At 47.1% G+C, this 23705-nt stretch overlaps 9 protein-coding genes across 9 annotated transcripts; 6 read left to right on the forward strand and 3 right to left on the reverse strand.

Annotated features, from left to right (window-relative positions):
* Positions 1 to 355: 355 nt before the first annotated feature.
* Positions 356 to 973, reverse strand: DFL_003359 (uncharacterized protein; the record flags this gene model as incomplete). The annotated part of the gene is made up of 1 exon (XM_067632287.1): positions 356 to 973. One exon carries the CDS (start codon positions 971 to 973, stop codon positions 356 to 358), a length of 618 nt encoding a protein of 205 aa, XP_067490571.1.
* Positions 974 to 4476: 3503 nt separating this feature from the next.
* Positions 4477 to 5247, reverse strand: DFL_003360 (uncharacterized protein; the record flags this gene model as incomplete). Its single annotated transcript, XM_067632289.1, has 1 exon — positions 4477 to 5247. The coding sequence occupies one exon, from the start codon at positions 5245 to 5247 to the stop codon at positions 4477 to 4479; it is 771 nt and encodes a 256-aa protein (XP_067490572.1).
* Positions 5248 to 6061: 814 nt separating this feature from the next.
* On the forward strand, positions 6062 to 7297 carry DFL_003361 (uncharacterized protein; the record flags this gene model as incomplete). Its single annotated transcript, XM_067632290.1, has 4 exons — positions 6062 to 6082; positions 6179 to 6577; positions 6636 to 6774; positions 6837 to 7297. 4 exons carry the CDS (start codon positions 6062 to 6064, stop codon positions 7295 to 7297), a joined length of 1020 nt encoding a protein of 339 aa, XP_067490573.1.
* A 935-nt stretch (positions 7298 to 8232) lies between these two features.
* Positions 8233 to 9236, forward strand: DFL_003362 (uncharacterized protein; the record flags this gene model as incomplete). Its single annotated transcript, XM_067632291.1, has 6 exons — positions 8233 to 8334; positions 8399 to 8470; positions 8531 to 8557; positions 8619 to 8714; positions 8770 to 9105; positions 9183 to 9236. 6 exons carry the CDS (start codon positions 8233 to 8235, stop codon positions 9234 to 9236), a joined length of 687 nt encoding a protein of 228 aa, XP_067490574.1.
* A 1416-nt stretch (positions 9237 to 10652) lies between these two features.
* Positions 10653 to 12457, forward strand: DFL_003363 (uncharacterized protein; the record flags this gene model as incomplete). The annotated part of the gene is made up of 6 exons (XM_067632292.1): positions 10653 to 10908; positions 10993 to 11007; positions 11069 to 11441; positions 11502 to 11766; positions 11821 to 11926; positions 12000 to 12457. The coding sequence occupies 6 exons, from the start codon at positions 10653 to 10655 to the stop codon at positions 12455 to 12457; spliced, it is 1473 nt and encodes a 490-aa protein (XP_067490575.1).
* An 881-nt stretch (positions 12458 to 13338) lies between these two features.
* On the forward strand, positions 13339 to 15572 carry DFL_003364 (uncharacterized protein; the record flags this gene model as incomplete). The annotated part of the gene is made up of 6 exons (XM_067632293.1): positions 13339 to 13425; positions 13539 to 13755; positions 13873 to 14316; positions 14383 to 14471; positions 14531 to 14877; positions 14939 to 15572. The coding sequence occupies 6 exons, from the start codon at positions 13339 to 13341 to the stop codon at positions 15570 to 15572; spliced, it is 1818 nt and encodes a 605-aa protein (XP_067490576.1).
* Positions 15573 to 16176: 604 nt separating this feature from the next.
* On the forward strand, positions 16177 to 17713 carry DFL_003365 (uncharacterized protein; the record flags this gene model as incomplete). The annotated part of the gene is made up of 2 exons (XM_067632294.1): positions 16177 to 17152; positions 17220 to 17713. The coding sequence occupies 2 exons, from the start codon at positions 16177 to 16179 to the stop codon at positions 17711 to 17713; spliced, it is 1470 nt and encodes a 489-aa protein (XP_067490577.1).
* Positions 17714 to 17850: 137 nt separating this feature from the next.
* On the reverse strand, positions 17851 to 21140 carry DFL_003366 (uncharacterized protein; the record flags this gene model as incomplete). Its single annotated transcript, XM_067632295.1, has 5 exons — positions 17851 to 18578; positions 18650 to 18769; positions 18827 to 20293; positions 20443 to 21006; positions 21110 to 21140. The coding sequence occupies 5 exons, from the start codon at positions 21138 to 21140 to the stop codon at positions 17851 to 17853; spliced, it is 2910 nt and encodes a 969-aa protein (XP_067490578.1).
* A 98-nt stretch (positions 21141 to 21238) lies between these two features.
* Positions 21239 to 23342, forward strand: DFL_003367 (uncharacterized protein; the record flags this gene model as incomplete). The annotated part of the gene is made up of 7 exons (XM_067632296.1): positions 21239 to 21566; positions 21618 to 21763; positions 21819 to 22137; positions 22211 to 22266; positions 22730 to 22810; positions 22876 to 22991; positions 23054 to 23342. The coding sequence occupies 7 exons, from the start codon at positions 21239 to 21241 to the stop codon at positions 23340 to 23342; spliced, it is 1335 nt and encodes a 444-aa protein (XP_067490579.1).
* Positions 23343 to 23705: the final 363 nt, after the last annotated feature.

A 23705-nucleotide genomic window follows, 5' to 3' on the forward strand; every position in this document is an offset into this window, starting at 1 on the left:
TTTTTTCATAGCTTGGGAAACCGTACTGTGGCGGCTTTTGGAGACTCGAACGGTTAATGTTCAGATATAAAGATTTTATAAATATGTCTACGATGATAAGAAAAGTTCGTCACGGGACCAACGTTAGTACGCCGCAGGTGGCTCAATAGTCTTCGACCTTGACGCCGACCGGCCAACACCGACGCTGGCTTGGCTTGCTTAGCTTTCATAAGGATTATTCACTATCGACATGATGTATATCTAATTCACTGACTGACTGACTAATTACGTATATATACACAACTGTAATCGATCGCTAAATAAAAAGAGAAAACCGACGTGACGTGGAAATGGGGGCGGATATACACGAGCGACTTCACAAAGGCGGCTGCTCTGCCACTGTTCTATAGTGGAAAGAGCACTTGTTGCTGTCGTTCCTAACCGCGGCTCTGTTCCTCACCTCCAACCCCCTCTGTAAAGCGGAATTGGCTATCCAAAACTCCGTTCTCTGCCTAACCAACTCTTGTTTCAAATCTTCAAGAGTCCAACCGTGACCATCGATCGCATTCCTTAAACCTTTCGTATTCTTTGATAATTCTTTAATCATCAGTTTAACAATGTAAAGTTCTACGTCGACGATCCCCTCCGTTTCCTCTTTAAACTCCTCTAAAGCATTGGCGCGGGAGTTGTCGATGTGAGAATTTATGTTTCGGACATCCCGTTTAAGGTCATTTACTTCTTTGGAGAGGGATCCGATTTGGGCGAAGAGACGGTCGGCCCATGCTGGCGTGTCCGGATCCGGGTCTACGGATGATGCGTGAATTGGGGGGTCTGGCGGCGAGGAAAAGGATGGTGTATCAACGATTGCGAGACCTGTGAAGAACGGTTGGGGAGGTTCGGTATGAGGTTCTTTGCATTTGGTTGCGTTGGCAGGTCTATACCTATGGCGTTTTTGGTTCCCCTTGGTTACTCTGTAGGATGTTTTGGGCGGCATGGTGAGTGGATTATTATATTGACGGAAAAGGTAAAATTAACAAGTCGGCGGCGCATGTATGAATGCGTATCGATATCAGCACCCGTGTTTGGCAAATCTTTGGTTACTCTATAGAGTTTCGAATCTCCGGAGGATCGAAATAAGATGTTTGAGAAGCTGAATTATAACAGGCTAGCTATGACGTACGACGGACGATATGAACACACCTTGTCATTTTTTCAAAAAGGCTTCGCAACCACGACACCATTAAACAGTAACTAAAATTTTCTTATTATAAACCTCTATAGTATGATAACTTTGTAAAAATGTTTCAAAAAACCAAATACGATTGGGAATCCAAACGACAACTTGTGCAATACATGATTTTCGAACAGCAGTTAAGTTGGAGACCCACTTCGCGGGCTGACCCCGGGATCCGGGCTACCAAATCCCAACGCACCGTCGATACCACCAAATATATATTAAATAACGTATTTCACCGGGCCAAATCTCAGCGCCACGCAGCTTTTTTGACAAATATTATACATTATAGCTAAATTTAATGTAGCATGCCATCGAAATAAATAAATTAATGAAATGAAATAGGATGAAATAGAATAAAATAATAGAAGCTATGCCTGCTGGGCCTTATAGGATCGATAGCTTTGTCAGTTCCGCCAGAAGGGTTTTATCAAGTCGAACGTCCGCCTGAACGTCCTTACGTCGCTGTCTTTCTTCCATTTCAGCCAGCAACTTCTGCTTAGCTTCTTCATTCACCACCCGGGCCTTGCACAGGTGCATCGTATTCCCTTTTTCTGTCTTATCGTTCCGAATCCTTTTCATTTGGGCGTGTACTATGGTCGGATGGGTAAATTAAACCGGGTCCACAGGTACCACGCTAGTCGAGCCCCCCCCCCCAAAAAGTAATTATATACATTCCACCGCTTCGAATGACATCGAATTCAGTAATTCTTGAAGATAAGACGTTGGAACAGCGTCCCAGGCCTCTACAACGTAACTCTGGAGCCTGCCATATGGCGGAGTTTCATCAAACCCGTACTTATCCTGTATATAATCCTTCATCCAATTCCATACGGACTCAATTGGATTTAAATCCGGGCTGAACGCAGGTCATACAATTAATTTGACCCCGCGTTCAATAAAATCCTCAATTGTAGACTTTGCGGCATGTCCAGGGGCATTATCCTGCATTAGAATTAAATCTTCCCCAAAAATCAAGCTACAGAGTCTGATCCAGCCGTCTATAACAGGCACTAAGTGAAGCTGATAGCTCACTTCACTAATTGTACCCCAATCTTTCTCCCAAAACACGCCAAGTCCTTTCCGCTAACCTGCAAAGCTACCCTAGAACATCCAGCCCTTCTTGCGTCTATACTTCTCAATTATACAGGTAAGATCAAACTCTTCTCCAGGCCGCCTAGTGACGTATAGCTTTGTATGATGACCGCCAGCACCCACGTTTCGTCTGTCCATAAAACATGTGCCCACTGCTCTGGAGTCCAATCCCTATTCACTGGAAGTCAGGGTTTGGCCGTACATGACGGATAACCCGGATGATCCACGGGATTTTGTACATAACCTCTGGCATCAAGTTGTCCCCTTCCACAGGAATGGGTAGCAATATACCCGGAAGCTAGGTCTATCACTCGAGGAGGATATTCCCTTGACAAAATCAGCTGGGACGATCAGACAAAACTTGCGAAACAATTGAGTAGTTCTCCAACACCGGAGACGGGGTTATGTGCGCTTAATGATGAGATTAAAAAAGTTCTTAAGAGCTGTGAGAAACTCGAGGGTTTGGTGATGGGAAGTTTGAATCGGAAGGGTGCGCCGGAGTTTTTAAGGCTTGTGTTATTTGGGATGCCGAGGGGGCTTGCAGAAGTTGGATTCAATTTGGACGGGTGGAGTAGAGGGTATGATGAGGATTCGGTGTATAGAGCGGCTGTGTGGAATGATCCGTTTCATGAGGCCGAACGTCATGCTGCTATTGCGAATCGATTGTTTTCGGCTTCGAGGGGTACGAGGCGGAATTAAATATTTGAGAGAAATGTTTGGATTATCTGGTTTAAATCTTTTTGATGTTATTTCATACACACAATGCTATCGCAAAACGGTAGACGAGTCAGAGAATCTACATAATATATCGGCCGCTCTTAGTGGAGAAGTTGGGTGTCATGGAGAAGAAATTGGAGAAGTGGGAGGGTACTGTCAAAAGGTATGTACATATTTACGTACATCTTGGTCATTATATGCTTGGTTGCAAAGATGAATTCCCAACAAGCTTCTCCGTTCATTCGTGCCAGCGAGCGACTAGAACGTCTCGGACCCATAAACCATAATGCTTGGGTTTATCTTTTGAAGCATCAGAGTATTCCCCATCATCTGTTGGGCAAGCAGGACGGCCATCACCGTTCTGTAGAACCCCTTCCCCTTCTCGAAGTATGTATTATGTGATTTGCAAATGCTAACGTGCCCGAAGAATTATGGGAACTCTTAAGGTTTTACGATATTCGTGTTCGTAGAACGTGGATCCTTCCGCGTGCCCGTGGCCATGATTTATTCTGTGATTTAAAAAATTCTGACCAGGTGCGCATACGTGCTGCTGAATGCCGGAGAGCTTTTGTTCGTCATGTAGGTTTGAAATGAGAGGTTGTAGAAACGCTCGATCGTTTTCCGGTGACGTTTTTTTTATTTTGCTGCATGTATCGAACGATCCATTTGGGTGGGTTCGGTGTTCATACGTTTCATCTGTGACTCGATGGATTTTTGGGCATGGAAGCGCTAGGAGTTTAGGATTACAGATGGCTCCCTGGACTGACAATACCGGGAACAGTCGTCGGTGCAGTTCTTAATGCATCGTGCTCCGAGAGAAATATATCGCTCATTCGACAAATTGAATATCGCACAACAGCTTCCATCCTACTGACGTTTTTAATCAGCCTTCCACCTCTCCCCACCCCCTTTCTGCCACAACCACAGCGCCTCTAAGGCATAATTCTTAACCCCCAAATGCGAACTCCCTTCTCCATTCTTTCCACCACTCCCGGCTTCCTGCAGACTTTCCAAAACCCTTCCTTCGTGAATACACCTCCAAAGCGATTGTTCCAACGGTGTATTTATCCTCCTCTCGTTCTCCTTCTGAGCTCGTGCGTCTTCTTGAGTGCCTCCGTTTGAAGCATTTGGATCTTCGAGTTCTTGGTTAGGTTTGGAGTAAGACCCTATACCAAGGCGGTATAATATCCTCCCCAGCGTTTGAAAAGCCATACACCTCTGTGCTGGAAAGCTAGAGCGTGCGAGATGGCTCAACTCCGGTATCGTATACCCGGCGCTTAGCGGCGAATCAGCATGATGATGAAGTCCGAGATGTCCGGGGACTTCTCGAGATTTTCGCGGAGCCAGAAGACGGCCTTTAAAGTCGAAGCGGATCGAGGAAGGGAGGATCGAGGATAATGTTGGGGCGTAAAGTGGGTCTTGTTCGGTATTGGAAAGGGGAGCCATCCAGGCTAGTTTTTGGGGATCGGTGGGGAGGTTTGGGAAGTATTTTTTGTGGAGGTGGGCGAGGAATTCGGGAGAGGAGGGGTCGGGGTCGGGGTCCGCGGAGGGAATGGGGGGAGTGGGAAGTGGACTTTTATGGAGGGGGGGAAGACGGATTCTGGGATGTTGGAGAGGTGAGGGGGTTGCGATGGTGGTCCTTCGGGTGCATCCGTGGGAGGGAGTGGAACTGTCGAGGATGGAGGAGTAGCCGTTGGGGTTGGAGCTGGTTCCTCCGGCGGTACCCTCGACGGTCGTGATGTTTCTACATTATCGTCCAGCGACGCCCGTTTAAGGAACATCTGAAGAAGCTCCGGACTTAACGAATCCATAAGTTCCTGTCTTTCTGCATCCCTCTCTTGTGACGACATGTTCGCTACCATCTGTGCGTTTTCAGCACGTATGGAAGACATTTCATCCATTCTTCCACCACCACCACCAGAGTTCGCCGTCGATGCAGATCGAGGAACCGGTTCATATCGGCTTGTAGCAGCAGCATCCCGCTGTTGTCGAAATGCAGATGGGCGTTTTCGTTTTGTATGGGCTGGGAAACCCGTTGATGATTTCGAAGGGTCGAAGGTGGGTGCGACGGCTGGTGATGAGATGGTGCGTTCGGCGATATCAGATATTAGACCGTTTGTGAGGGATGCTGGGAAGGTAGGGGTTGATTCTGTTTCGGGAGGCGTGTCGTCGAGGTCGACGGTGAATCTGGTACCGGCGGGAGGAGGGGTTTCGTAGTCCATGGTTATGGTGATGATGGTGGGGGGGTTGAAGACGGGTCTCGAGACGAGGAGTGGTAGTTGGAGGGAAGAGGAAATGCGTTGCGTGTGGTGCAGTTTGTGCCACTGCGCCTGGCTGAGCCAGTCAGGTCAGCAGCTGGCAGATGACCGATGGAATGGCCTGCTGGACTACCAGCATCAGCAGTATGAATCTATAGGTATCCAAGCTGCACCTTCGAGGGACGGTTATTTGGGCATCTAGCTAGGTGATTAGGTATCCAGGTGAGATACCTAATAGATTACCACCGTTGGTCAGAATAGCATCGCATTGGAGGTATCGCATCGTAGCGTCGGCGCCACAGCGGCTTAGATATTAACTAATGCAAGGGTCTGACCCGACGGCTCCCCTATACCATACCGAAGTACCTGATCTAAATAAACCATCATCTGATATCATTTACTTCCCTGTTATCAGAACTCGTAAACGGCATACGTAGTGCTGGTATAAATTCCGAGAGGAGAAGGTTCTCCCTTTTTAGTCAGCCTGCTTCGAATTCGGTTCGCTGTGGTTCTTGGCGGTCTGGTTAAATTCCCATCTGCCCCATTTCTCTCTCTTGCGAACAGGCTTCGTGCATACTTCCTATTATTAACAACTTGACAACTTTTCGACCTCACTCCGCCCCCCTCTCGACATTTCCATCCTTTCCTTCCTGTAAAATTAGAATATTCGATACGGGGAGAGACCTCGTTTGTTGCATCTTCGACACAGACCGATAATTCCAAACCAGCAACAGAAGTTATCGAAAGAAGGGGCTCGACAAGCCTCGTCATCGTCATCATGGCTCATAGATACGAACGAGTACGACTTCCACCGTCTCTTTCCCATCAATTCCCAAATACACCGAATTGTTTCGGTCGGATATACTCGGTGACTGACATCTTTTCGAAAAACCAGGTTCAAACAGACGACCATGGAGACTCCCGCGCTGCCGGTGTTCCGACCTCCCCTCCTCCGTCCTTCCGATCCCGGCCGGAATCCCCAAACTCACCCATCGAACCCACCGAGAATACTGCCCTTGCCGATTCCTTCGACTCCAGCGACGACGAAGATGACGATCTGAGAAGTCACAACAGGGGCCGGGGAGCGGCACAAGAGACCGTGCATTACGAAAGTGCTCTGCCGTATATTGCGCCTTCATCTTCCACACAAACACCCCAGCCGACGGCATCGACAACACCCTCATCGGCAGCGACGAGGCGAGTGATTGGAAACTCGAGCAACGATGGAGTCTTTGCGAATCTCAGTGCCAAACCGTCGGTTGGAACCGAAAAGCCGCTTGAAGAACATCCACCGGTATGTATAACATGTCATGTTTCAAAAGTATTCGTCATGAAACTGATATCCCGGAAAGAGCTACGAACAAGCCGCCGCCGATGCAACTCCTCCGTACTGGGAAACTACGATCCTTGCTCCCGGAATGTCCCCAGACGAAGTCTTCATCGATGGCCTCCCGGTCGGTTCGGTGTTCGCCTTCGTCTGGAACGCATTAAGTACGCACCTTCCCAAATTACCCTCCCGGCTTGACGAAATCAGCCGCTAACGTCGTTTATAGTCTCATTGTCCTTCCAATTTATCGGTTTCCTTCTCACATACCTCCTCCACACCACACACGCCGCCAAAAACGGCTCCCGAGCAGGTCTCGGTATCACCCTTGTTCAATATGGTTTCTACATGCGCGGCTCGGCTTCCGACGGTCCAGCACCGCCATCAGATGGTGGCCCCGGAACACCGGAGTCCACACCATCGGACCCGAATTCCTACGACTTCAACTCAGGCACCCTACCCACCGACGTCGTTGCCGCAGCCTCTTCCGCTTCTTCTTCCTCGGATGCGATTACCGGGAACGAGTGGTTTAGCTACGTCCTCATGGTCGTCGGATGGTTCATTCTTATACGGGCGGTCGCCGATTTCTTAAGAGCGAGGAGGACGGAGCAGCTGGTTCTTGCGAGTCCGGATCGGGGACTCGGTGTCGCCGTGGTCGCCGAGGGAGAAAATCCAGATCGGTCTGTATAATCTTGGGGCTTGTTATAAAGGGGCGAACGCACATACTTGGTGTTAATATCCGGTTTTATCTTTTTGGTTTTGGGATTCGGTGGAAGGGTGTCTATCGGTTGCATATATTCGAACGTTGCGTGTCTGGTCTAACTTGTTCACTAACTACTTTTTTCAAAGTACTTTTTGTGACCCTTCCTTTAAAGCATTGCGGTTGTGGCCTTTTTTGTTTCATCCCCTTCTTTGTATAGGATACACTTTTTTCGTTCAGATCGTCAGTTACACCCACCCGTTTCCCTTTGTGTCTGCCTTTTTCTTTTCCCTCATTCCGAATTTTAATCATCTTCTAAAGTTGCTACCTATGGGCGTTTTTTTTTTTTTTGTTACAATGTGCAGACGTGGAGAATTCGCAGCACCTCTTTGGCGTTTCTTTTTTATATCAAGAAGGCTTTGCAATTGAGATCTTGTACATAAAGTATTAGTTATAACCGCCAGAACGGAGGGATCGCGCCGGCCTGGCTTGATATCTAAATAGCTTTATCCGACGGATTCGTGAATCAATCCGAGACAGTTTATACGTTTGTTGTGTATAAAATGCGGGGGGGACCCGTCTCGAAACCCATTTGAAGAATGATCAGCGAGATGACGTCGATCGTCATGCAACGCCACTTTGGGATACGCCCCACAGCGACGTTGGCCATGGCGTAGTAAGGACGACTTTGATTGATATCGATCGTTACTTCCATTCCAACCGACGGCTCTTCTATTTTTTCATAACACGAATTCAACTTCTGATACACACCATCACCGTGGTTCCCAACATTCCGTCCGCATCCTCCCTCGTCCGATACGCGCGGTTGACGACATTCACACGACATCTTTACCGTTGCCCGTTCGCCAACCCCCCTCCTCTCATATCTCCGTACACCGATCCTCACATCTCACGATACTCCAAAATGTCCTGGCGATGTTCCGGAACGTCAAATTCCGAGTTGGTGGAGAATATGAAGCGTAACGGGTTGATTAATAACAAAGAGACTTACGAGGCTATGAAGAAGGTCGGCTCCCCCAAAGTATTTATTCGGCAGAGGGGGGTATTGATTACGGGGGGTTATATATCAGGTCGACAGAGCGCATTTCGCACCCTCGAATCCGTATCAAGATGCACCGCAGCCGATTGGGTACTCCGCTACCGTACGTTGCATCTACTTTATTTTATGGGAGCGTTCGAATGTATACTGACGTGAGCGAAAGATATCGGCACCGCATATGCATAGTCATGTAAACCCGCCTCTCCCTTTGGGATATAACCCGTGCCACCGGCTGACGAAAAATACAACAGGCCTGCGAGGAAATAATCGAATACCTCAAACCCGGTGCTGCAATTCTAGACGTCGGCAGCGGAAGTGGATATTTAGTCGCCGTGATGGCACACATGGTACCCTTCCCTCCGCTCGATCTTTAAACACTACCGTTAACGCAAATACGAGCAGGTCCAACCCGGCGGCCGCGTAGTAGGCATAGAACACATCCAAGAACTGGTCGACCTCTCGATCGCCAATCTCCGAAAAGATCACACGCACTCCTCGTGGCTCGACGACGGGACCGTTACGATTATCAAGGGTGATGGGAGAAAAGGGTACAAAGAGAAGGCACCGTATGATGCTATTCATGTCGGAGCGGCGGCGAAGGAGGTACACCGGGAACTTGTGGAGCAGTTGGCCAAGCCGGGGAGGTTGTTCATTCCGGTGGAGGGGAAGGGGTATGGGGAACAGGCGATTTGGCACGTTGATAAGGATGGGGATGGGAGGGTTGGGATGAAGGAACAGGTGAGTTTCGGTTTCGCATACTTCGCATAAAGTTGGTTTTTTTTGCTGCGAAGTGCTAATGATGATGGGGGGTTTAGTACGGAGTTATGTATGTGCCTTTGACGGATAATCCGTACGAGAGGAGGAAGTGAGAGATGTGAATTTTATGGCGGATCTGAAGAGGCAGAATGGGATCGCGCGTTCATGGGTTCGATAAAAGCATTTCTTATCTCTAAAATGGCATCGAGAAGCTACATTCTACCGTGAGCAGGAGTTTTGGCGTCTGAGGAGGGGTGTAGCGTGGCGATATTTTCGGTAGCCGTGTGGTATCCGACGTCAGAAAATTGCAAGTACGTTCGATAGGCCGAAATAAAGAAAACCGATGACAGATAAATTGCCTCCGATACGCGGTACCTGAAGGATAAATCCTATCGTCACCCGGAGCGAAAATACTTCGTAGATGGAGGCGGCGTTTCGTGATCGCATTAGATATTCCGATTGGCCAGAATTCCAAGGAGCGATTTTTCTCGCTCACCTTGAAAATGCAACGGAGAGAGGACTGGCAAGCTGGCTCAGCTAGGCCGGTATGGAATAATGCCTCAACGGCCATAACCAGGGACCACGGGTACCTTGTCCTCTTGTGGCATTTCTTGCTCTGAGCCTTATCTTGGAGAGGGATATATATCTTTTTTTATTCAACAAAAAAAAAAAAAAAAAAAAAAGGACTGCGGTTGGAAGAATAGAAATTCCGACGATATATATAGCTAGGTTGATGGGATGGATCTGGAATTTTTTTGGATTCTTGGATCGGGTTCTTTTTTTGTTCTCTAGCTATCGTTAGTTAAGCTTCGTCGCTCGTCGGTTCATGGTTTACTCGTCTGTCAACAGGCTATAGACGGTTGATTGAGGATTGGTAGCTCGGAACCCAGGTCAGTATATTCTTCTTTTCCTTCTCAATTTCATGTTTTTTTGTCTTGAATCCCTTCGCGGCTTTCCCTACCGATATGATATCCTTTCCTCGTTGCGTAATGCTGCATGCAGCGGGCAAAAAAAAAAAAAAAAACAAACTCGGAAAATGAGGGATCGGGCTGCATATGGAGGGGTAATATTTTGATGGCAAACCATTGCGGAGTGCTTGCACGTCAGTCGGCATATTTATATACAGATGGATACTTTGGTATCGAACGGAGGAGGAAATTTGATAGAAGCCTTTTCCTTGGTTGTATATCAGATTTTATGCTTCCGGTTATAATATCATCGTTATCGACATAACTTGGAGGGTGTTTGGCGGGGTGCGGTCATTTCTAGCTTGGAATGAAATACGTCACTTTGTGCAACAACAACAAAAATTAACTGCTGTCGACGATCCCGCTGCTCTGCTCTTGCACCTCACAACCCCCCCTTCGAGCTGTCTCACGGCTAACATACCTCCTCGCCTGGATTTCAGATCACGAACGGTTTCATCCTCTACACTACCCTCACCACTCAACTCATTTTTATATCTTAAAAGCGAGGTCGACTTTCTAATCTTCGGATAAAAACCCACACACAAAAAGAAAAAAAAAAAAATGTCACTCCTGTTGATATCCAACCGGTTGCCCATCACCGTCAAAAGAAGCAACGATGGTACCTACGACTTCAGCATGTCTTCCGGCGGTCTGGTCACCGGTCTTTCGGGGCTGGCGAAGACGACAACGTTCCATTGGTTCGGATGGGTTGGACGCGAGATTCCAGAGGATGAGAAGGAACTCGTGGCGAATAAGCTGAAGGATGAGTATAATGCCGTGCCGGTTTATTTGTCGGATGATTTGGCGGATAAGCATTGTACGTTCGTTATCTTTTCGCACCCTGGGTTAAATTTTGATGCATTCTGAAGAGGTTGCTGACTCGGAAATTTTCGGTGAATAGATAATGGCTTTTCGAGTATGATTTTTCCAAAAAAATAATGACCCGAAGGAAGTGGAAACGTACTGATGTATAAAAGACTCGATATTATGGCCCCTCTTCCACTACCACCCCGGTGAAATCTCCTTCGACGAACCCGCCTGGATCGCCTACCGCGACGCCAACCGTCTATTCGCCAAAGCCGTCGCCTCCGTCGTCAAAGAAGGCGATCTGATCTGGGTTCACGACTACCATCTCATGCTCCTCCCCGCCATGCTTCGCGAAGAAATCGGCGATAAAATCAAGAACGTCAAGATCGGGTTCTTCCTGCATACTCCGTTCCCCAGCAGTGAGATTTACAGAATATTGCCGGTTAGGAATGATATACTTTTGGGGGTGTTGCATTGCGATCTCATCGGATTTCACACTTATGATTACGCGAGACATTTCTTGAGCAGTTGCTCGAGGATATTGTACGTTTTTTGCTCATATCGTACGCATCTTTATTGTTGCTGATAATAATTGCCACGTAGAGGTCTGAATACGACCCCCAACGGTGTTGAGTTCCAGGGCAAGATGGTATCCGTCGGAGCATTCCCGATCGGTATCGACCCTGACAAGTTCTCGGAGGCCTTGACACAACCAAAGGTCGTGAACCGGATTGAAACACTGGAGAAGAAGTTCGAGGGTGTCAAGTTGATCGTTGGTGTCGATCGGTTGGATTATATCAAGGGGGTGCCGCAGAAGTTGCATGCGCTTGAGGTGTTTTTGACGGAGCATCCGGAGTGGATCGGAAAGGTATTTCGTGCTCCCTTTTTTCGGTTGCGGAGGGGTGTTAATGATGGGGAATAGGTTGTGCTCGTGCAAGTCGCCGTTCCGAGCAGACAAGACGTCGAGGAGTATCAAAATCTGCGAGCTGTGGTGAACGAGTTGGTGGGTAGGATAAATGGTAAATTCGGTACGTATTACTTTTGATGTTTTTGGAAGATTTATTAAGCAGCACGGTTTCTGACGTACGAATGCGTTTACAGGAACGATCGAATTCATGCCCATCCACTTCATGCACAAATCCGTCTCCTTCGACGAACTGGTGGCCCTCTACGCCGTCTCGGACGTCTGCCTCGTCTCCTCCACCCGTGACGGTATGAACCTAGTCTCGTACGAATACATCGCCTCCCAGCAAAAACGTCACGGCGTCATGATCCTCTCCGAATTCACAGGAGCGGCGCAGAGTTTGAACGGCAGTATCATCGTCAACCCTTGGAATACGGACGAATTGGCAACAGCTATCTATGATGCTATTACCATGCCCGATGATCTGAGGGAAGCGAATCATCAGAAACTTTACGGATATGTGACGAAATATACCAGTGCGTTTTGGGGGACGAGTTTTGTGAATGAATTGACGAGGATTTCGGAGGCCGGGTCGGACAATACCGCCCCCGCTGCTGTGGCGGAGGAAGGACAGAAGGAGGAGAGTACCGCATAGACACTTTTTGAAGGATAGATGAGGGTGGTTGGGGTTAGAAGGGTAGCAGGTACCTAACTAGAGGGGTGTTTGGAAAAGTTATTATTACTCTTTTTTTCTCTTAATGTTTGGGTGGAAGCGTGGGGATTTTTTCCGTTTCGTGATCTTTTTTGTAGTGGCATTGGCCGTTTGTTCTTACTGTTGCGATCGCTATTTTTGTATGCGTCTGTCGGTAAACTATAACTCTACCATATACGGTCTTTTGAATCGTGTGTACGATATCGCGAGTTTAGGCCTTGTGATCGCTTTGGGGTCTAGATGTGGCCAAGTTTGTAGTAGAGGCGGTGTAGAAAGCCAATATGGTTTTGCAGGAGTGGGGGATAACTTTGAGTTCAAGATAATCCTTGATCGCAGGCTTATCAGCCATGGTTCCAACCGCCTATCATAAACTAAAAGGCACGAATTTCTGCTTTGGCTAACGGCGTTAAATTGCAACACCTCTGATAGGCGCGAGGCCGTCGAAACCCAGCATTTTACTTGACATGCATGGGGAAGGTTCTGGCGAGCCATTGTACGCTTGAACGATGGAAGCCGAACCGGGTTTCGGAGACAGGTCCGCCAGAAAAAGGACGTTTGTGATGCACGCCAGATGCATGCAGGGGATATTAGCTAGCCAGGCCTATAGGCCGAATTGATGAATCTTTACGAAAGAGCTATGGGGTTGAAGGTTATAAATGGAGGCCTCTTCTCGTCAATATGTTTAGCTGTTTTCCAAAATCTAATTTCAATAGTCTGCACGTTGACATCTTCTTCGCCTTCGGCTGGAATTATCCAACAAGCCCGGATATTTTGACGTGACTTTTTTGACGTATTTTACGGCGATATTATTAAATATCGATACGATGCCATCGAGCGAGGAAGCTAGAAAGGAGGCTTGCCTTCAGTTGTTTCACTGCGAGAATGAACTACCCCAGGGACAGATGCGCTTGGTAAGTTATATAATCTCAAATACCCACGCGGCTCTGTAATGGAAAAGTAGAGCTGTTTATTGGCCATCGGTGTAGCGTTTTAACAACCGGTTAACCATATATTTCTTCTATAGATCGTAGACCGAAACCATATGTGGACGAATGGAATGACTCTCACCGTGACGTTTTACGACGACCCAGAGCAGCATTCTATGGTCATCCATCCTAAAACTCCTCGGTATCGTCATTTGGTTGAACATTATGCGAGTATGTGGGAGAGATGGGCGAATATCAAGTTCAAGTTTGTGGATGATGATAGTGCCATTATCAGGATTACTTCTGCGAAGGATGGTATGTCAATTTTTATTTTTTTTATATACTCTTTCGGCTGCCATAGCGTGCGGGTCGAGATGTAAGAATGCACCTAGTTGTGATGGTGAAAACTGATTCGAATACTTGAATTCCTAGGATCCTACTCCGCAGTCGGCACCACCGCCACGGACGGCAGCTACGACAACCGCAGAACCATGAACCTCGACCTCGACTGCAACGACCCGGTCCTAAACTTCTCACGCACAGTATCCCACGAATTCGGCCACGCCATAGGTTGCAAACACGAACAACTAAACCCCAACGCCGATCTCCACTGGATTCCAGAGAACGTAGTAAAATGGTATCATGATCACACATCATGGAAAGAAAAAAGTAAAGTTTATCATGCTTACTACAACTTCGAACCCATGGCCGAGGCGAGGGGGTTTGAGAGCTCGCAGTGGGATCCGAAGAGTATTATGCATTATCCGTTAAGGAGGGATTGGACGAGGGAGGGGGTGGTGGTTGAGAGGTCGAAGGTGCTGTCGGAGATGGATAAGAAGTGGATTGGGAAGAAGTATCCGTTTAGTGATTCGCCGGGTTTGTGTTTTTATCGATTTATTATCTATGGTGGGGAGAGGAGATAGCTGATTTTGAGAGTTTTAGTTACGGGTGCTGGTGCGGATAAGTTGTTGGATAGAACCTCGTATGCCGTCATCGAGGGATTCGAGTACAGAGCAGCAAAGATGTATCTCGTGAGTAACGCTTCCAAGGAAATTTAAAAAGCGCACCTATTAACAAACATCTCTTACAGAACCTCTTCTGCCAATCCGACTCCTACAGTCTCTACAGAGTCACCTACCTTTTCAAAAACGGAAGTCCCCAAGTCATAGAGTCTGATTGGGATACCGAACGTATCGAGCTTCCGCTTCATGGAGCGGCTGCTCCAGCTCCGGGAACGCCCCTGACCGCCATCGGTTACCGCATAGGTGATTTTAAGCAGATCGTACACCTTTTCTACCTCGACAGGGAAGATTATATTCGAGACTGTATTTTCGTCAACGGGGAGCTGAAGTGTACGAATGAATTGAACGCGAAGGCTGCATCTTACAGTAGGCTTAGTGCTGTAAATTGGCGGGGGGAGGATGAGGAGCATATTAGGTAAGTAACCCATTTACTACCTGCTATGAACTTTTCCAAGTGCTGACTTGGAACGACTCAGACTCTTCTATCAATCCGAACAGGACGACCACATCCAAGAATATGTCGGCCTGGCAAAATGGAACGGCCACACCTCCGCCGTAACCTGGTCCATGGGCGCCTACGTCAACATCGGAAACGAACACCCCCTCCCGGGTTCGGGACTCTCATTCGTAAACCTAACCTGGGACAGCGCCTGCATCCGCGGATTCTACCAAAACACCGAAGGAAACATCCGCGAAACCAAATTCACCGGCGGGAAATGGAGCGTTACTCCAAACTGGATGGTTTATGTCGTCCCTTACGCTACTTCATTCGCAGCAATGGCATCGAAGAAAAAGGGCGTGGAAGGAAACCCAATTCTATACTACAGAAACCGTGAATACCCCATTTCAGATGACCAATATATCTATAAGGTAGACCCCTCATCCGGTGAAACAGAAGCAGAAGCCGTCAGTTCCACAAAGATAGGCCATAACTCCAGAATGGCGTTTGTCGATAGTGATATTGGGCGCAGATTGTTTTTTACTAGCCCGGACGGGAAGCTGGTGGAGAAAGTTTCTCCGAAGCACGGGGAGAGTTCTGCGGCAGCGGAGCGGGTGAAGTTTGATTGGATTTCGATTTTGGAAAACGGTGGTGGGGATGATGGGTGGTAAACTGACATCCATATGGGTTTGGAGAAGATCTGTAGATTATTTTATGAGGATGTTGCTTTCCTAGTTAAAGTTGTCTCGTACACAAAAATGATACGGTTCGAAAATAGAAATATCAATGATGGGCCCACTGAATTGATACTTCTACATCTGCGATATATAAGATTCTACAATCTATACTTCTCACGAATATACCGGCTGGGATAAATTCACGTTCGAAAATCGGATACACTACCCTTCCACATTGCAAGCGCCTGTAATTAAAGAAATGTTAAAATTTTATTTCGTGGAAGTGATAGACTGCCCCTAGTTATGGGAAGTGTATTAATAATTACTTAAAGAACTTTAGTCAGGAATATATCGCCGGCTGAATTGAGCTTCTAGTCAATTGACGCCAAGCTCGAGTTCATGGTAAAATACCGCCAAAACTGACACAAAAACAACTCATTTGTATGCAATGATTCAACAACATATAGAATAAGGGTGCTTGACGCCAAGGTCGACGGTAAAAGGTCAAGGCGCTCATCCGCGTCCGTCCCCGAGCCTCAATCCGCAAGATTTGAGCAGAGGAACTCGAAACACCGTCACACGAATCCCAAAAGGGCCAATGAAGGGCAATCTCCGGGACCGAATCTCAAGGTTCTTCGATGGGCTTAAAGGAGACTCTGAGACCCAACAAAAGCCAAGAGAACCGAAGCCGATAAAAGCACTGCCGCCACACTTTGATGCCACATTCCCTTTGGAAACTTTACCCTTCGATATCAAGTACGCTATACTGGAGGCGGTCGGCTTCATCGACTACGATGGATTCATTTCGCTAATCCTGGCGTGTCGGGCATATCATGAAGTATTTACGGAACACAAGCGCGCTCTAAATCGCGTCGCGCTATGGTATGACGCCTTAAGGTATAAAGAAGAGAGTTTCTTCTTGGCCGCTGTATACGACGATCTGCTAGATGCATCTCGAACTGTTTCTAGGGCTGATTCGGAAAGGATCGAGTATGCATATAACTATGCTATAGACTCGAAAGGGCTTGCGGCGGAGCCATGGTATTATGCAACTGTAAGGGATGGTGGAGAAGAGATGGAAAATAGGATTGTGAAGAACCATATGGCGGTTAAACGGTTTGCGAATGTTTTTATAAAGCGGGCAATGTTTCCGCGGTTGTTGAGAAGGGTGAAAGAATTGGAAGAGAGTAAAACGAAAAAGGGCAAAAATAAGAACCAGGAGAAGCGACAGCAGCGTCCAGAGCCATCTCGGAAGTTTGGTATTAACCGGGATGTAGAAGAGTTGAACCCAGGTGAACCACCTGCGACGATTCCGGAGAGGCATAGGATAATACAAGCCATTTATCATCTGTCTGTCTTTATTCTAATCTTCTACTCTCGAATGCGCGCCCATAGGACGATTGATTTTACGCTGGGGACTATCAAATTTATTTTGACATGGGGTTATTGGGAAACAAAGGCGGTGGAAATGTTGATTGCCTGGTTGGGGATGGAGTTGAACCCTTTGTTCTACAAGCTTTTTAGGCAGACTAGGTGGTGGTGGGCTTGGAGTGACATCGTTCCGAGTGATGGCGGTTAGAACATAATTTGCTATGCAGTGTTTTTAACGATATACTTTCTTGGGCTAACTTGAAATACTAGAGGCTGACGTTCACCCTTGTTACGCTGAGCCGCAGGCTCGAGAAGGGCACTACAGCTGCTCCTTATTCGCTTTACTGGTCCACGAATTTCCACTCTACGCAACAGAATGGATAACTACCTTCAACGCCGACTGGCATCATTGGCAACCTCCAGCGGATCGCCTCGAGGCCATGACCGATTGGACCTCGAGTTTGGGCACACGGATTGACATTGGTTCAGCGCATTGGATGATGTTTCGACTTTTATATCACGCCAATTTTACGGATCATCCTGCCCCCGGATTGCATATGAAGCCAATATGTGTAAAGGGACATGAATTCTTCTTGGATAAGGTAGGTTGTCTGGTGATTGTGAGGTTTAGCACCGAGGATGAGTTTTTATGGGGACATCCAGAGCGGCAGAGAGTCGATCCTTGGGTGGTGCTTTGGGATGACTGGAGGTTGGAGAGATGGGGTTATGTTTTCCCGACGATTGGAGAGACGGCCACGATATGATTTACCAATGGTTTAATTTCAAGGAGATGGATAAAAGGAATACCATTCATAAACTTCATAAACATGTCGCTAGGAGTAAACTAAACTGCCCGTTTAATTATTTAATTGTTCCTAAAAGAAACTAGGCCACCCCCAAATCACAAATCAATGGAAAGGGTTCCTTCCTCGATCTCATTCCACAATTTCTTGAAGATACCCTCCACAAACGCCTTCGCATCACCAAGTGTAAACTCAGTCATAAAGTCCACCTTCTTATTCGCGACATCACCAACGATTCTAACGGTAAATCGACCATCCTTATGTAAAGCGCCCAACTGCGCAGTCATTATAATAGTCTCAATATCGAACAGGTTACCAAGAGCCTCAGCCGCCCACTGTGCAATTTGAAGGCCGGTCTTAGAGCCCTTCTCGACGGCATCAACACCCTTTCGTAGGAGATCCATATCACCGAAATTTTCTTTAGCGACCTGTAAAGCGTTTTGTGCAGTTGTGAATGCGATGTATTCAGCGGTTTGCATAAGACCGTCGACACCTCTTTGCAGCCCTGAGAGCAATTCATTGGACTCCTTGAGGTACCTGTCCAACGCTTCTTCCGCAAGTTTCCAGAGTTTTAATTCATTGCCAGCTGTCTTTGTGAATTGAAGACCTTGTTGAGCACTGTCAGCAACGCCATTTTGAGCGATGATGACACCCTGCAGAGTTGAGCTTGCACCATCGATGGCGGCTTTGCCGGTAATCTTGGCTGCTTCGAGGGACCCTCGGGCAGCAAGCATGGTGCCTTCTGCGAGTTTGTAGCCGGGTCCTTTGACAATGGCCTTTGCAGCTTCGAGAATACCGTTGGCGGTTTCGAAGGCGGCTTTCTTGACTATTAGGAGAAAAAAATTAGCTAGCTGTAACCTGTCAAATATATTATATAGTTATTCTGATGGGACTTACCTCCAAATTCGGCAGCGATGGGAGTCATTTCCAAACCGCGCTTAATCTTATTAAAGACATTAGCCTTGTCGATTTGACGTTGCTTATCGCTCATCCTTCGTTGCACGTCATTGAGATCCCCTAAGTGAACGAGTTAGCAGAGTCTTCAAAGTAATACTTGCATTATAAGTAACTTACTGAGTTTGTTATTGACGTCGTTTTGGGCCTTCTCGATATCTTTGGCAGCATTACCAAATCTGCGGTCCATATCTTGTTCGGCATTAGTTAGTATCTGCTGCTTAGAGTTGATATCTCTATCGACGTCTCCCTTCGTCTTTTCAAGTGTTCCCCTAGCCTTGCCAATTTCAGAAGCGGCGGTAATTTGTGCTTGTTCGAGCTTCCCGGTGGCTCTATCGACAGCAGCATCGTATTCTCCCTTTGTCTTTCTGACTTCTTCCTTCAGCTGACTAACACTGTTTGTTTGGGAAGCCTTTGCATCATTGAAAGCCTTATTGACGCTATCAGACTTCGCCTGCCAGGCCTTCTGTGCCTTTGCGAGTTCCGCCTCTGCTGCATTGACACCTTCTGCAAATGCCTTCTTAGCACGATCTAACGATGCCCTGGCTTCATTAAAGCTCTGGGTGGCAGCGTATTGCGCGGCAATAAATTGGGCATTAACTTGGACCATAACATAGTTGACAATTTCTTGTTGCATTCCGGCTTCGACGTCGAACTCGGCGCCACCAAGTCCGTTCTTTGCGTCAGCGCCCTTGATCTTGTTGCGGGCTTTACCTTCAGCTGTCATCTTGAAGAGATCTGTGAAGGCCATCTCAGCGTCGAATTCGAGGAGCATTTCTCCCTTGCCTTGCTGAATAGCGTTCAGGTAGAGCGGCCCAAGTTCGGCTTCACCGTCGAAGAAGATCTTATGAGTCGTAGCAGTCATCTCGATATCGAGAACAAGGTTCTGGCCTCGCCGGCCACGAACGGAGAGTGGACCGAGCTCGAAGGCGTCCAAAGCACCCTTGATTGCTACACCTGCTCCACCCATTGTGCAAGCCATTGAAGCTCTCTTTCCGAAAGCCAAGATAGATCCACTGGCAGAGAATCCCGGTGGGAAGTATCTCGTTCCAATGGTAACACCAGAAGACATGTACATCGACATTTCTTCGAAAGTCAAGAAGTCTGAATCTGGTTCGGGGAGATTCAACCTTGTGACTTTGCGGGCGAAGTCTACGATATCATAAATATCAAGGTTCTTGACATTGCCACTGATAAGAAGTTCGCCTGGGTTCTCGCTAATTGCGAGGGCAACCGAAGCTTGCGTCTTGCCAAGTTTGATATCTCCAGTGATTGCAAGGCTGCTTGGAGTTCCAGTGGAGAAGAAGACGGCATAGATGATACCCATTTGAAGAGCGAGGTCTCCGATTTCGAGTTGATCACTAATACCGAGTGGATTTTTCCAGTAGCCCAACATCTCACCGTAGCCATTAGCACGGAGCATGTCGGCGTTGAGGCCAAAGGCAAAGCGAAGGGGATCAACTTGGTTGGGAACGATGAGATCAAAGCCAGACTTAAGGGCAAGAGTTGGGCCATTATCGGTGACTCTGATCCCCAGAGTAAATGGCGTTGGCCAATTGGGCGAAGATTTGAATTCTTCATGACCATCTAAAGGATAAAATCACAGATTTAGCGTATGGTTTTCTTAAATGATTTCACAATTAGAATTCTTACCGCTGCATTGTCGTTTGGCATTATGATATCCAATCCGAGCAAGCCATTATTGTAGTATGCTTTGAGAGTTAAGGCTGGATTACGAGAACGGGTCAAGTTATCAATCTCGTCGATGCTGTCAAAGGCAGCAAGAAGCTGAATTCCCTTTGTTACTGCGTAATTGTAAGTATTGGGGAATCCAGGCGGTGCAATGGCATCATTACTACTAGCCATGAATGCGATATTCCTAAGACTAAAGTTGAGGAAAGACCGCTCAAGCTCTGGCATAAGTTTGCTGGCCTTTAGACCGTTATTGTCCTTAAATTCTCCATATACAATCCATGCCTTCTCAGAAGTATTTGCAGCCCCAGGAGTGGAGGCTGAAGCAGATTCACTGAAGAACAAGCCAGCAGATATTTCCAAATCACCGAATGTGACATTTCCGCTGATAGAGAAACTCGCGGGGAGTGGACGAACGACGGCATTTGGGGAATCGGACTTCAAGGCCGAGAGTGGGATGGTGATGTTGATGGCAACTTGGGTAAGAGTGACTTCTCCGATTTTAACATCGGAGATGGTACCGAAGATGGAAATTCCCGCTTTACCATTAGCAATTATGGCGGTCGTAGATGTGTAGCCATCGACAACGACGGTACCATCAAAGGCCTCTTATATATATATATCAGGTAGAGATCCTCCTTCCTCGATGTTCAACTTCATCCACCAGTCACAAAATTTAAACCACACTTTCCACAATATATGCCAGAGAACCTGCTCTAAATTCCGAAAGCCTTTTTTTCATTTCTGCTCTGCTTAAACATTCATAAAATTTATCTTCTTTCTCTTCTCTAATTAACCTTTAATCTTTTCTCTTGTTTAATTCTCTCTCCAACTACAACCATGTCTGCGGAAGCCCCCAAACCAGTCGACCCGAACCCCACAGCGGAAGTGGCCGAAATAGAAGGCGAGGCGGCAGAAGAACTTGCAAAGAAAGAATTCTCCACCTGGATTCCATATATCGCCTCTAAGGGCATTGAATCCAAACAAATTCTGTACACTCTCGCCAAGAAAAACAACAATAATAATGCTCCCGTGGTCGTCCAAGATCCATACTTTATTGCCATGAAAGGGACTGAGCTGCAACCATTTCTGAACAATAACTCTGACAATAAAACTGCGAACTTCAAACCTGTTGTTGAAGATCTTGAAGAGAAGAATGAGATCAATAGTTAGAATCTTCAAGCCCTAAACGACCACCTCGCGGCGATTTATCCGAAAGACAAGTATAAAGACGACTTTTACTATACCGCACCTAGGGGTGTTCTTAATACCGGTCCAGCACGCAATTTCACGTGGTTTATCCGTGTAACGATGAAGCCACGCTACGCAAATGCTGATACATTGGCGAAAGAAGACGGACTTTACGTTCGTCTGAATATGGATGACTTCAAAATATCCTCTCTTGAGAAGGGGGGCGAAGGGGAAAGGGAAATCGGAGGATGTACCCAAGCCGAATGCCAGGCGTTCTTGGGCGACGGAGATTGGTGAAGATGACGGATATGTCAGCAACGTCGTTCCGGAAATTTACTTTAGAGACGAGGCTGGCAAAGTCTGGGCTAAGAGGACTAGCGATAGTCAAAAAGTCAGCAATTTCATGCATTACTATGAGAGGGCCACCACTCGACCGGACTACGGGAACGGGCGATTTCCGAGAGGTGTCGATATGTCGAAGATTAAGATCTACATTCACCAGCTAATTGACGACGTAGAAAGATATGGGGGTGTTGAAGGCGTGCCACGTGAGACACTCTCTAATATATTTGCGAAATCTCACACGGCTACCATGAAGACGACATGAATTCATACAACCAGACTTGGACCCTAACACAAGCAAGAGGGATCTTATCGATGAGAAGTTGTACACTAGGGTATGTTTCTTGACATCTTACCTTGATATATCCGCGTTAAATTTATGACATCTGACATCTGGAGTCCCAATAGATCTCTCGTTCCTGCTTTGGGGACTATGATACCTACATGAAGAATGTGGATCTGGTGGAATACCTAAAAAGCGAAGTTACCGAGGAGAGGCAGATGCCAACGAATATTGATACCCAAATTCTCGAAAAACTCGCAAAAAGACACAGCCACCAAGGGCATTGAGAAACTAGCAGCATTTAACAAAATAGAAGGAACGAACCCGCCAAAATGCACGAACCATATATCTAGCCAAACGAAAATCACATCCGATAAGATTGACAGGGCATATGAAACCAGAGCCAGTGCCCTTAACCAGGGAACTATTATGGAAAGAATATCCACTTCTGATGTCAGTAGAAAATATACAAACTTTCTTTTCGAGAGCAATATACTAACGAACGTGGAAATCAGGTTGCCAATGCCTTGGGCTGGAGTAATATGCGGACAACTCCTGCGGGGGGCTGGGACAGAGAGCGTTTTGCAAAGGCTGAGGTAAATAAATATCCTATGGCACTAGGCTCGGAAGGCTGCTATGAATACTGATCTTCTTTTATCAGTGGCTCCATAGGTGCGGATACGCTTACGGAGGGCTTTCGGATAATGATGCATCATCAAGCCAGGTGAAAGAGAACCTGATTTTTGGAACATCCGAAACGAACAGCGTCATGACTAGGTATAGCTCCTCGTTGCCACGCTTCTAAACTCCAGTATTCTAACCCGGCACCTTTCCTATAGATACGAAGACGTCTATCGCAACGCCATCCTCCGAGAACGCACCCTTATTGACGTACTCAGAGGCGTCTACGCTGAAACACCAACGTCAAACCTCCCGATGGATTATGTCAACGGTAAACTTACCACCGAGCTTACTGGTGTTTGTCGCATGCTCCGTTCCAAAGACAATACCATCCGTAGAGAAGAGATCAATCCGCCAAAGGCCAATATAACCCCTGAACCCAAGGACTGGAGTGATATTAGCAAGCGGTACCCTTGGTTGTGTGCTGGGTTAAAGTATGTGTTTTAATTGGATAGCAAAAGCCAGATGTTCAAGTCGGCTACTACGTGGACCAACCACTTCTTTCCATTCGATCGCCTATTCTTCACAAGGCTGGAGGGAATAGTTGATGATACCATTTGAGGTTATGGGAACTTACTATTTTGGATGCTAAAACGACAGCGCATAGAAAAGCAGGGGAAGTAGGGTCAAGACCAATGGTAACTGTAGTGAAAAAATCCCAAGGCAGAAACGACGTGAAGATGGAAGGGAGCGAAAATGAAGGATAATGAATAATTGTTAACGGTCATGTGGGCTTGAGCAATTGAGTTTAATTCGCAGGGCTTTAGGGAATAGTTGAAGTAGGGATAATAACGGGCGCGATGAAGTTAA

Source organism: Arthrobotrys flagrans (assembly GCF_004000055.1).
Source record: "Arthrobotrys flagrans strain CBS H-5679 chromosome Unknown unitig_0, whole genome shotgun sequence".
NCBI classification, from domain to species: Eukaryota; Fungi; Ascomycota; class Orbiliomycetes; order Orbiliales; family Orbiliaceae; genus Arthrobotrys; species Arthrobotrys flagrans.